Source organism: Tasmannia lanceolata, unplaced genomic scaffold, assembly GCF_043159265.1.
Source record: "Tasmannia lanceolata isolate RefF3 unplaced genomic scaffold, GAP_Taslan_0.1 ptg000005l, whole genome shotgun sequence".
NCBI lineage: Eukaryota > Viridiplantae > Streptophyta > Magnoliopsida > Canellales > Winteraceae > Tasmannia > Tasmannia lanceolata.
This window is the reverse complement of record NW_027518682.1, coordinates 4798280-4812140: the sequence shown is the minus strand read 5'-3', so window position 1 is coordinate 4812140 and position 13861 is coordinate 4798280. Positions and strand designations below refer to the sequence as shown.

The following is a 13861-nucleotide window of genomic DNA, read 5'->3' as shown; positions in this document are numbered from 1 at the left end:
AAAGAATTCACATTGAAGACGCGGATCAAATAGGAGCTCCCTCTGCGGCTCTGCTGCTTATTTATGCAAAGGTGCCCTTAAGGTTAGCATTCCACCTTCTGCCGTAGACTCTAGCAATTTGCCTACAATGTTGCTGGGGTTTTTAAACAAGCAAATTCCTCATCTTAAACATCTCAACGTAACAAGCAAAACCAACATTGTACAAAATGTCATTCTTGTAAATTAGCCCAAGATCCAATGGCATTTGCACGTCCCTCCCATTTTAATACCCCCAAGGCTCCAGTTTTCCTAGCCACCGTGGTTTAGAAAAACCTCCCTTCCTTCCACCAACCCTCTTTATAACAGCACCCTTCTCCCTCTCACTCTCACTCTCACTCTCACACACACCATGGGTTCCATTTTTCTTGGCACCAGGGCCAATAGGAGAAGGCCTGTTATTGTTGAAGACGAGGGTCTCGCCTCTGTTGCAGAGATGGAAGCTGGGTTTTCAGGAAAGGTCCCTATCTTTTCTAAATCATCCAAAAGATTGGGAAGCTATATGGCATTTTCTCATTCTCTGAGATCCTCTTCTAGGTTCTACGATCTCCATTCCGAAGAACCCCATCATTTCCTTGAAGCTTGCTATCTCTGCAAGAAACCCCTTGGTTGCAACACAGATATTTTCATGTACAGGTTTGAATCCAAAGAAAAACTCCCTTCATTTGATTTTTCCTTCACCTTTTCCCTTCTTCTGGGATTTTCTTGAACAAAATGCTATTCTGAAGAGAAAAACACCCCTGATTTTCTTTAAAAAGGCAGGTGCCATTCATTTCTATGATGCCCAAACAGATGAACGGTTCGGATCATAAAAAAAAAAAAGTGGGCCGTACCTGTTTTTCAAGACTTCACGTGTTTTCACGGCCACCCATCATATAAATTCTCATAGATGAGATATCGGTACTTGCAAAAATGGTTCCACTTTTTTTATGACCGAAATACCCCTCTTATCTTTAGAAAAGATGGGTGGAGATAGTCGAAAGGAAACCCTTCCTCACCTGTATTCATGATGAAACCTCAGAATACTAATTGGAATTTATGAAATATTCCTAACATTTTATTCTTTTATTTTTCCTTTTTTGGATCGATTTATTATAAGATCATCTCCTCTTTTTTTAAGGGTTAAGTAAAGATTTTGGTTCCGAAGGTCTTTTTCTAATCTGTGAAGGGTATTTTGGTCATGCAGAGGAGATACACCATTCTGTAGCGAAGAGTGCCGACAAGAGCAGATTGATATAGACGAGGCCAAGGAGAAGAACTGGAATCTTCCTTTGAGGGCTTCTTCTAGAAAAGACCAACAAAAATCCACCTCCAAAAATCACAACTTCCATTCAAGAACGGGAACCGTTGCTGCTGCTTAAAAGAACGGAAAATAAGAACATTAGGCAACCCACCACCCCCCCCCAAAAAAAAAATGTCGGCTTTAAATCTGAAAGTAAAGGGCACGTATGAAACTGCCCATATGAGGATTTTTTTTCTCTGTGTATGTGTAATTGTGTATATGAGTGTTGATTGCGTTGTTGATCTCGTAAAATTTGGATATTGCCTTGAGATTTTCGTCTACTGTGATCTTCGTCTTTTTTTTTTTTTTTTTTCCGTTCCGTTTTTTTTGTTTAGTGGTTTAGAAAATAGTTTTTGAGCCATTGATTCCGTTGAAGGCATCGATCTAACGGTGGGATTTTAGTTTGGAATGGGAACTTTGGATCCTTTTGGGTCCCGCAGTAATAATTTAATTAATTAGTCATCCGGTTCGATAAAAACAAGTTCCATGACGAGCCCAATATCAGTGGCTTCACCATCTGTTGATCTGGACCGTTCTTTGATATGTCATAATATGTTGATCCTGACCGTTATTGGGAAATGATATCCCCCCCCTCCCCCCTTAAACGGATAAAATACACCACTTCAATGCCCGTTTGGTTGCCGGTAATTTTTTTTTATCCTAAGAGCTTTTTAATCCCAACAGTGAAGTCAACGAGATTTGCTAGGTTTTTTTTTCCTACAATTTCTAAAATTCCCGCCAAAATTTAGGGGTGTCATTACAAAATATAGGAAGGGATGAGAGAGGGAAGAAAGAGGACATCATTCCCTAGGAGAAAAAGAGGGGACAAGGAGTCCATGTCATACTCATAAGCAATCATTGCGGTTTCTGTAAGAATGGTTCACTGCCTGAGGATAAAGAATAACGTTTTTCTTTGCATTTAAAACTTAAAGAATAACGTTAAAGGGGGGGTTTTATCGGTCGGAGGAAGGGGAGAGGGGGGGGGGGGGGGGGGAGATATTATTCTTCTTGATATTTGATATAATTTCTAATTCCTTTTTAATGTGGGGCTTAGGATTTTTATTATTTATTTTTGAAAAGGTAATGAATTATTAAAGATTAAGAAGAGCTCACAACCGAGAGGGATGAGAGCACAAGAAGAACATGAACATAATGTTAAAGTATAAATGATTAAATAACGCCATCTCCAACGGCTTATGCTTTTGGAGTAATTAGTTGTTTATCATGGTATTAGAGCAAATGCATGCGTTCAAGCCTCCTTGATAGCAAAATCCAAAATCCACATGGAATGGCCAAACCCAAAAAGGGGGCCACATATAGGCCAAGCCTAAAAATTAGGGGCCACACGTGAGGAGGAGTGTTAAGTATAAACGCCATCTCCAAGTTTGGAGTAACTGTTTATTTCACACATAATTAAAGAACAACACCGGAAAGCCGTACTGGACGGGAAGGAAGTGGTTATTGATGATAGTGGATATATTGCCCAAGATGCCTTCCGGAAGTACACACCATTACCATATCAGAGTTAATAGAGTATGCAGATGGCTTCCTACCATATACAATTGCTAATGACGACCTAGCTCATATCCATGAATTCCTTGAAGAGCTGAATGGTGGATGATTTTATGATGCTGAAAGGGTAGTATTAGGCGAGGACGGCAAAGAATGGTGGTTAAGACCATGGTTTTAAATTTCGATATACACGAAACTTTACATAATTTTGACTGAAATTTCATTTTCTGAAATTCCGATTCTGTTAATCATTTAAGGGAACTGATATTCCACCCCCGTCGAACGGTTTCTGTGAGAATGGTTCATTGCTCGAGGGTAAATTCACTCCCTTTAACGTTTTTCTTTACCTTTAAAACTTAACGAATAACATAGAGGAGGGGGGATGTTTTTCGTCATAGGGGGGAAAATATCATTTCCCTTATTTAATATTTTGCCGAATTTTCAGTAATGTCAGCTGAAATTATGTATTAAATAAAATAATATTTTGAATGATTTCGGTTTCGGTGAGGACTGAAACGCATTCCGAAATCGGAATTTGAAACCATGTTAAGACTTCCGCTTAATTACCCATATGCTTATCCAGACCCGGGACAAGTGTGTCAATCAGTTCACAAGTTGAAAATTTCCCTTGTCTTTCTTGGGGCTGTTTACATCCTAGCAAAACACCAGATTGTTAATGTCGATCTCAAACCCAGGTCAAGTTTGGATGTCAAAGACCTGAGTCAGTTAAAGCTGGTTGGTATGCTGGGCAACCCGAATGCGAAAGGTTCGACATTCATGCGGATTATATGATTGAATTTAGACGAGACTATCAGTGTATAAGGAGAGAATAATGTAGAATCGCTCAAATGTGTGCATTGATCGTCCCGTTTATCATGGAAGCATCTTTTCGAACATTTGGGGTTGGTCTCAATGAAGCAAATCGAGAGGACTTTATAAAGAAAGCCAATACCATATCTCGAGCTTGTCATTATGGAGCGATGCTCGATTGGCTTCCAAGACTGGATTTCATTGGGTAACACCGAGGAGAGTAATATTAGTCCTTTTAGCACTCGTGAAGGCACGCTAATCCCAGAAGGGGTTAGGTTAAGGGCTAGTTCAACACCAGCAGGGCAAGAACTCATAACGTTCTTACAGAGAAGGTGGCTGTTGGCAGTGTATTGAGGAGATCTGTGTGTGTGTGTGTGTGTGTGTGGGGGGGGGGGGGGGGGGGGGGGGGGGGGAGATCAAAGTACTGCCCTTGATATTCTGCTGTTGGATCAAATATCAAGGGTGGTACCCCCCACACTTGACTTCACCGCCCGCGCACCATATAAAATCTCGTAAAAACATTCCCCCAAGTTACAAAAGCCACTACCCACCGTCCATAGAATTTCAACACACATTATACTTGCGGAACTTGTATTGACACCCTCCAAATGTAGGCATTTCACGTACACAGTGGCCTGTTTCGAAAAAAGCATTCTACTATTTATTCTACATTTTCGTTGGGGTCCATTAGATTGCTTTACATTTACCTGTTAACCAATTAAGAGAGTGATGGATCCAATTTGGATCAAAATCTATATTAGAGTATTGTGTGGGACATAGATGATGAAACCTAAACACTACTGAAAAAGTCTATTGAACTGTTCTGCATTTCAATATTACTTGACAATGTAGCAGGAGGCATGGTTTTTAAATTTTGGTTTCGGTAACCGTTTCGGACCCCACCAAAATTTCGGCCGAAATTTTGTACGACTTTTTTATTTTATTTTATAAATAATGTCATTAAATCGAAATTTCGGACTGAAATCTGAAATTTCGATTTTAATGGATTTCAGTTGAAATTTAAAACCATGGCAGGAGGTTGTTGGGTTTTTTCTTGCCGGATAGATAGGTGTAAAATTTGGCACTAGAAATAAAGGTAGCTAAGGGTAAGGGAATAGAATGAGGCAATATTAATTATTAGAGGAATGATAGAATGAAGGGTGCTCTTGCAAAATCAACTCGAAGGGCACCCCCATTGGTTGATTTATGCAAAGACAACACGTTTTCCACTTTTTTCGTCGCATCACTTTGCTAAAATCCAGCAATAGGATGCCCTTGAAGATGATTTTTTGCAAAGGCGCCCTTCATTCTATTATTCCTCTAATTATTAGGGCCCCAACTATAGTTGCTCTTTGTGAATTGTATGAGTGTGAGTGTGTGACCTAAGCAAGAAGAGAAGAGTGTCATTATCAAAACGACAAAGTGATACCATTCACCCTTTCGTGGGGGTTAAAGGCCGTTGTAATTCCGAAACCTTCTCGACTCGAGAGCCAATTCATGAAAACTCGGACATATATATCCACATTTTTAGTTTCTACCCACTGAGTTGAGGGTGCCCGTTTGTCAAAAGGGCGAAGACTCTTGAGGGTACCCATTTGTCAAAACAGAGTGCTGATATCATGACTTGGACATATGGACTACAAACCTCCAACGCCCGACTTTAATTGACTTACATTCAGAACCAATCCCAAAAGATCCCATCAAATTTGTCTCTACCTTTTCTTATTTGTATCATCTTCCGATCTGGTCCAATCCAAATCTCTTCCCCCCCCTCTCTCTCTCTCTTTCACAACTAAAATCAGGAACCAGAGAAAGCCAGTAAAACAAAAAGAAAGAAGAAATGGAGGGTCTGATAAAGGGCTTGATCAACGTAGCCCTAGGCAACAACCAAGACGAAGACGAAAGACCCAACAACCCCTCTCATTCTCAAGAAGAAGAACGCACTAGATCCACCTGGGCTCAGGTTACTACCATTCTCACCTCTACACTCCAATCCCTACTTCAATGCTTTGTTTTCTTCCTCTCATCACAACTTTCACTCTATTGCAGGTTGTTTCAGGTGAGAAAGAGGAGGAGGAGGAGCCCCAAAACAATGTTGAATATGGTGCCCACCATTATAACCAGCAGAACCCTTGGAACAGAAGAAGAAAGGTATGTTACTTTTTCCCTTTTTTGTAATGAAATGATGTTGGAAATGAAAAACCCTGAAATGGGTAATTTTGTTTTGGGTTTTATTTATAGGAAGAAGATAATGAGGGAAGGAAATTCTTCTTTAAGTCGAGATTAATCGTTTTTCCATTTTCTCTCTAAGTAGAGGAAGACTATTAAATTTACACTAGCATAATGTTTTAAACTTTAGCTTTTGTTAGTAAATCTGTTGCCTTTTTTAAAAAATAAAAATAAAAATGGTAGAACATAGAGACAGCTCTAACACTTACAATTTACTTGTCATCTCCTTAATTGCTGCCATACTCTAATTGTGTTCACTCATAATTCAAGTCTTGAGGAGATATGTTTTCGATTTGTTTCTAATGCATTTACTTTCTCACTTTTTCTTATTGCCCACCTCTCCATGGTTTTCTAATCTGATATGAAGTGATGTTGAAAATGAAAATTCTGAAGTGGAGAAGTTTTTGCCTTTTTTATTTTTTCTGGTTTATAGGAGGAAGATAATGAGGGAAGGAATGAGGAGGGGGGTTGGGAGACTGTCACCGAGAGGCCTCCTCCCCCTCGGAGACGGCACCAGCAGGTAATTTCTCCACCAAGTCAAGATGTTGCTCCCTTCTCTTACTAGGGTGAGACTGTTGAACGTACACAAGCATTATTCCTTATTTAGGCTAAGCTAAGAGTGGTGTACATATACCTTCTATGGTTTTGGGCAACCTCTGCCCAATGACATTTTGTAATGTTTTGCACTTTCTCTTTTCTTAATAGATCTGTTACTTTTTTAAAAAAATAACAGAGAGAGGTCTAACACTTGCAATTTAATTGTGTTCACTCGTAGTTTGAGTCTTGAGGATAGCTGTTTTCAAAGTTTTTTTCCTGCCTTTCCTTTCTCACTTTTTCTCATTGCACACTTCTCAATGGTTTTCTTTTTGTAAAGTGTAATGAAATGATGTTGGAAATGAAAACTCTGAAGTTGATAAGTTTTTTTCTTGTTTTGTTTTGTTTTGGTTTATAGGAAGAAGATAATGAAGGAAGGGATCAGGAGGAGGGTTGGGAGACTGTCGCCGAGAGGCCTCCTCCCCCTCAAAGACGACACCAGAAGGTAAATTCCTCGATAAGTTAAGTTGATGGTGAAGAAGAAGAAGAAACTTATACCTTTTTTATTTGAATAAAATATCAAAAGATAAAATATTGAGCTAGGTCTAACACCTCCAATTTACTTGCATCTCCATAATTACTGCCATACTTTTCAGTTTTTATTTATTTATTTGATTTGTTAAGGTCATCTTGATATTGTTTGTTGTCCGTTAATCTATGCTTAGAAGGCAGTTTATTATTGGTCAGGTATCGATGGAAAATCGGCATGGATATAAACAGCCTCCTAGTGAACAAGGGTACTCTGAGGAGGTTGATTACGGTGCTGATATAGAACCTTCTGCAGAGGAGCTTTCTGATTTATCAAAGGCTTGTAGCAGGCTTTGGGAACTTGATCTGAACCGTTTGGTGCCTGGAAAGGACTATGAGATTGACTGTGGGGAAGGGAAAAAGACTTACCAAAAGGAAGATATGGCACAAGGAAGTCTATTCTCCTGGATGAGTGATAACCTATTCAAGCGCCCAACTTATTCCCGTTTCTCTTCTCTTTTAGACAATTACAACCCAAATGAAGGGTCTAAAGAAGTTGTTACTTCTCAAGAGAGGCAGGAGCAAGCTGCATTCATAGAGGAGATCAGTCGGACAGCACCCATCAAATATCTTTACAAATATCTTCTTTTGAAGGGCATTATACCTGAGCATTATGAAGGTTTTAAGAGAATTTTGACTGGTCTCTGGTTTGATCTCTATAACAGAGGTGGTACATCTGGCTCCTCTTCTGCATTTGAACATGTTTTTGTCGGTGAAATCAAGCAACGTGGGGAACATGAAGTTTCTGGCTTCCACAACTGGATTCAGGTGCATTACATTTTATGATTTCCCTAGTTCAATGTTACTTTCACCTTGCATTTCTTTGATAAATACTTCAAATTTTCTTCTGATAAATGGTGGTTAGTAGTCAAACCCAAACATAAATATATCAGTGAAGAACTGGAACATGACCCTTACAAGTCTAGTTCTGTATTGTTCTAATTTTTATTGTATAATCAGATATACCTTATTATCACATTTCCCATACAATAAAGCAATGGTATACATACCAGTGTTTCAAAAGGCAGATATGGGCCAAAATGTGGTCAAAGAAAATCCTAGTCAACTTGGTGCAGCGCGATCGAGTACTCAGTTGACATTGCTGAGTACTCAATTGAGGCGGTAATAAGTTGGGAGAGAGGAGTTTTCATTGACTTCGTAGGGGAAAAAATGTGGACTCGGACAAAAACACGGCCAAGGAAAAAGGGAGTCGGCTCTGGTGAGTCGATGATGACGTAGGGGAATTTGAAACTATGATACATACTGTTATAATATCAAATATCATTTGTGTAGTCTAGAAGAACTTAGTGGATTTAGAATGATGTCAGATATACTCTTAAGCATGGTAGTTTCTCTGAATTTAGAGATTGTGAATTTGAATCAGTGTTTGTGATGTCCACAACCGGACATAAACTTGAAAATGGCAGAAACACTAAGGAGAATCTCAGTGATGCCTGGGAATTCGCTAAATAATACACATCAGATGTGTGCCACCTAATTAACATGTGTTGCAGGTCTCAATGTTTAGGACATTGGTTGTGTCTCAATGTGAACAATTTCAGATCATTAGAGACACTTTTAGTCACTGAAAACTAATGTGCTCTACAAAATACATGCACCCTTGCATATAAAGGAACAATACAAAACTGTCAGAAAAAGTTCTCAAATCTTAAATATTTACAAAATCATTATTACGCTGAATTGTGGATTCTTGGATATACTCTTAAGCATGGTAGTTTCTCTGAATTTAGAGATTGTGACTTTGAATCAGTGTTTGTGATGTCCACAACCGGACATAAACTTGAAAATGGCAAAAACACTAAGGAGAATCTCAGTGATGCCTGGGAATTCGCTAAATAATACACATCAGATGTGTGTCACCTAATTAACATGTGTTGCAGGTCTCAATGTTTAGGAAATTGGTTGTGTCTCAATGTCAACAATTTCGGATCATTAGAGACACTTTTAGTCACTGAAAACTAATGTGCTCTACAAAATACATGCATATAAAGGAACAATACAAAACTGTCAGAAAAAGTTCTCAAATCTTAAATATTTACAAAATCATTATTAAGCTGAATTGTGGATTCTTGGATAACATATCTCTATCACATGATACCCAAATTAACATTTACTCGTGAGAAAATTAAATAAGAAAGGGACTACGGTATCCTGATATATAATAAAAGAATAATCAATGGCTACAGTGAAAAGTAGCAAATGTTTACAGACTGTTCGTTGTAATTCAGGATATCGCTGCAAGTAGGGTTTTTTTGCATAACCCTGTTAAAGATGTCCATCATTGTTAATTACGAATTGTTTTGTGAATTAATTCAAACGCTATTATATTTGCTGGCTTTAAAACTTCTTATTTCCTGATTAATGCAACTATTTTCTGTTAGCCTTTGGCTTTTATAATAGTCTTTGGTTCTCCATTTGCAGTTTTACCTGGAGGAAGCAAAAGGGAAGGTTGACTATCAAGGCTATATTTTCCCAAGAAGGCGTGGGGAAATTGTAAGTAACTTATATTCAAATACCATGGATTACATTGAACGGATTTTATGAAATGAGTGATTTCACCTTGGTCTTCTGAGGCAGTTAAATCTTCATCTTAAGAGTTATATTTCTTCACTTGGAAGATATAGATTCATCATTATGTCAGAACCCAAAATTTTGATGGCCTACAATAAGTCTAGATCTACCTATGTCGGCAACCTACGTCTGCAAGGTCAAGTTTTGAAAATTATCTTTGCCAGAGTTTTGTTTTGTTTTTTGTATATTTGCCTATATTGCTGGACACTTTATGCCCATCATTAACACTCTAAATATGCCTAGTATCATTCCCACATTGTTGCAGTATATTTTTAAATTTCACTTTATAATGAAGTGGCGGTTCTTGTCATGCGACCTTGTCAAGATTGTTTTATTTTTCACATCATTAATCAATTGTGTTTCTTCATTTCCATATGATACCTGATGCCATGCATCATGCCAATCTAGCATGTCTTTGATAGTGACTGTTATAGGGTTGGCAGGCTAGCCCATAGTAGACAATTTGGGAACCTAACAGAGAAGTAGATAAAATATAACTCAAACATTAATAGATGACATATAGCTATGATTTAGCTGACACTTTTTAATTTATTGTTGACACACGTGTTGACACGTGTCAACACGCATGTCGACATAGATCGACACTTGTGTACGTATTGCTAGCAGTGTCAGGATTTGTAGGCGTGTCGACATGTTTTTGTACTGTGTCAAGTGTGAAATATTATTTTATTATCTATTATTGTGAGAAACAGTTTAATGTTCTTCTTTTTTGTTCTTTGTTTTCGATACTCATTCATTTAATAAATGCATTCCTCCATAATCATTCAGGTTAGTTTTAGATCAGCGAAGGCTGTTGACAGTGTGCCTCCTAATTCTGTGAGTGAGATTTTTTTTTCAGGGAAGATGTTTGCTAACAACATTGACAGAGCTAACAATTACTTACTGTTTGACTGCCATTTTTAGTATAGCTAATCATTTTAGCAATAGGGTCTACAATAGAAATCTTGAGACGGATGTTGATGGATCTACTACCATTCGTGCCATATTTTTTTTTGAATGGTACCATTCATGCCGTGATTCTAAATGCTGATATTGATTATTAACCTTTGGGTGTCAGATGCCTGGCATATGTGGGTTTTAGATTCCAAAAAAACCTTGGAATCAGTAAAGTTCAGTGTCTTATTTTTTCTTCTTGCAGTAATTTTGTCCATTTTTCAGCTTGGTACACTTGGTATCTTATCCAAATTGGGCTGTGGGATTCTAAAACAAACCTATTATTTTTTACATCAGTAGATCTGTACTTTATTATGTGCATATCCTATGTATGTGAACTTTATTATGTGCATATCATACGTATGTACTTTATTATTTGCATATCGTATGTATTTGTGTTGTCTCTTGCTTTGTTCCCTCTTTATAATGATTTTATACTTTTCTCTGGACTGACCATCTCGGTCCTCCCTTTCGGTTTCAATGAAAGATTTCTATCATTCAAAAAAAGAATTCACCAAGATCCATTGGGTACCATATTCATTTCCACGACTTTGACCTGTTTAAGTTACATATGGGAGAATGACAAAGCCATATCCATTGTATCTCAATAGGTTCTCAGTTATCCGGTGTTTGTAAAATACACGACAATGACACTTAGAACGACCATATGGAACATATTTTCTAGTATTTCTGCACATAGAAATGACGGTTTCAGAATTCTCAATTGCATATTCACAGCACAATGAACACTAGTACAGGCTTTATCCCATGCTCACAGATAGTTGAATCATAGTGCAGTTTACCCTTTTTTTTCATGCATGCATTCTCGCAGTGGGCTGAATGTTGTTTCTCCAGTTTATCAATTTGTCAAGTTGCCAGGATGTCAATTTTTATGAAAAAGGCATCACTATTGTATTAATTTTATCTTTGTGGGCACTTGCAGCCAGACTCTGAAACCCAGTTGCTTACGATTCAGTTCGAATGGAATGGCGTTCTTAAATCTATATCGAGTATTCTGGTTGGAGTGAGCCCAGAGTTTGAAATTGCTCTGTTTACTCTGTGTTTCTACTTGGGTGGGGAGGATAATTACTTTCAGCTGGGTCCCTACCCTGTCAATATCAAATGTTATCGTCTGGGAAGGGACAAAATCGGCTCCGTGTTTCCAATAGCTCAGAGTTGAGTTTGAGATGGATGAAGCTGCTTCACACATCACATTTGTTCCTCTCAAGGGAAAACACCGTCGAAAGCAGTAAAAAGGTCAGACCCTTCCCTTAATCTTGTACTTTGCCGTGTATAATGTAACTTATTTTTTTTGGATTGTCACTTTGACTAATAGTTGTTCAGCAAACCTTTGTATTTTACAGATTAGACTGTAATTAAGAGTGTAAACATAAATGATACTGTTAATTGGTATATTCTTATGGTTAGATTGAGTTCTCTCATCATGGCACTTTGGTTAGAAGAGGGACGAATCAACAAATATCTGTCCGTACAAACAAAAACCATTCAAAGCAAAGGATGGTCTCTTGAAAGTATATGTTTATTCATAATTAAAGTAATTTAAAAAAGCAGTATTTTCAATCTTGATCAAGGATATTTTCACTTGAATATACTTAAAGCTTCAAGAGTGAATTGAATTAAAACTACTTCAAAAGATCCACACTTAGCCATTTTGATTATTTTTTCTAGCGTTCTTGATCCAGGAGGGTTGTGGAAAAGTGAGGGCCCAGGTGAAGGGTTCACCCATGGCATGATGACATGGAAGGTCATGGATAGGGTAGCAGTAGTGTTTGATGCTCATAGGAATTCCTTATTAGGGATCCTATTAGGAAGCATCCATCCAAATTACAAGACTTCCACTCTGAATTTATTGGAGATAAAGACTTTTCAAAGTAGGAGAAGAATTTGAGATTAACTTCTCAATAGAGAATTCATCTCTATCGCCAGGTCCTCTTGTGTTTCTTTTCTCTATTAATATAGTTCTTTGCCATTAAAAAAAAGAAAAGAAAAAACTTTTCAAGAGAGGAGTGTTGGACGTGAGAAACTCTTTGAAGGAGTGCAATTTGACGTCGGACAGGCCTTGGAAACTACTTGATCTGAGTGCAAAACTGCATGGAAGTCTAGAAGAGCCTTAAAGGAGTAGATGCTACAAGAAATAGCCTTGAGGACCCTTGAAGGATTGCAATTCCGTTGTCATGGACTTGTGGAACTGTTTTCCATGCATTCCTTAATACATTCTCTCTTCCAATTAACTTTGTCACTCTCTTTAACCCCCTCTCAATCCCTTAGCTCACCCATCTCAAACCACTTGTCTACCAACTAGTGACCCTAGTGTATGTAATGACAAATACTTCTAGGAAGAACACTAAAGCAAGAAAAAGAAGATAAACCTGAGTCATATCAATGAAGATCACCACTGCCTTCCAAAGTGCCAGCTATACGTCATTGAATCATCCTAATTCTGACTCCGCCTGACTTGATCTACATGTCCTATGCACATGTGTAGCTGCCAAACAATTGACTCACCCAGTTAATCTTAGAGAGATCACAATCCGTCTGTAGTCTCAAAATCTGTCTCTACACCATTTGCGAAAGAGACCCTACACAAGCATTGTCCAATGGAATTTGGTAGGATCGTCAAATTGCTTTAAGAAATGATCGTCAAATTACTTAGAAGTTGATTAATTAAGGAGAAACAGAGAGCCATCTCCCCATAATGCATTTGTTAATCTTTTAATTTTATTTTTTTATGTGCCATTACAAATGCACTTTGGTTAGATGGTCCAATAGTGGTGCCCTTGTAGCTGGTTTTTGCTAGGGTGCCCTTCATTTTAGCATTCCTCTCATTGTACTTTTTTATTATTAGATCTTGGACAGTCCTGCGGATGTCCGATTCCAAATGGATCATGAACCAAATACCAAGGATCCGACCGAATCATGACCCAAACATGGTTGTATTCTATCCGAATTAGGTCTCCTAACAACCCTACATTTTAGTTTGCAAGAAATACATCATTGATGCACATATTAAGCTAAATCATTCTAGGCCATGGGCCATTTTATCATTTCATGCTGCTAAATTCTACTGTAGTTGATGTAATTGGCCAACTCATGGTGTTAATTTCTAATCCGTTGGCGATTATGAAAGGCAAACTAATTGTGAGGCACAATGTGATTTTGAAACACTGCACCTATAGAACTTTGGCTTGATTTGGGGTGTTTTAAGATTAGAAGAATGGTTGCCTAATCCAAGTTTAGAAACAGCTAGCAATGTGACCTTGCCATGAACCACAAGGATTGGGAGCTTGCCGACATGAGTGAGAG

At 38.0% G+C, this 13861-nt stretch overlaps 1 protein-coding gene and 1 pseudogene across 4 annotated transcripts; both read left to right on the top strand.

Moving 5' to 3' along the window:
- The first annotated feature begins 388 nt into the window (after window positions 1–388).
- On the top strand, window positions 389–1397 carry LOC143876942 (FCS-Like Zinc finger 3 pseudogene; annotated as a pseudogene).
- A 3918-nt stretch (window positions 1398–5315) lies between these two features.
- Window positions 5316–11964, top strand: LOC143877179 (uncharacterized). 4 transcript variants are annotated; one of them, XM_077379064.1, is made up of 7 exons: window positions 5318–5603; window positions 5690–5791; window positions 6303–6389; window positions 6822–6908; window positions 7136–7759; window positions 9434–9505; window positions 11481–11964. In XM_077379064.1, exons 1-7 carry the CDS (start codon window positions 5481–5483, stop codon window positions 11715–11717), a joined length of 1332 nt encoding a protein of 443 aa, XP_077235179.1. In that variant the 5' UTR covers window positions 5318–5480; the 3' UTR covers window positions 11718–11964. The 4 variants fall into 4 exon arrangements, with proteins under 4 accessions (XP_077235181.1, XP_077235179.1, XP_077235182.1 ...); XM_077379065.1 differs by having other exon boundaries at window positions 5320–5603; window positions 7151–7759; XM_077379066.1 differs by lacking the exon at window positions 6303–6389 and having other exon boundaries at window positions 5316–5603.
- The last annotated feature ends 1897 nt before the right edge of the window (window positions 11965–13861 follow it).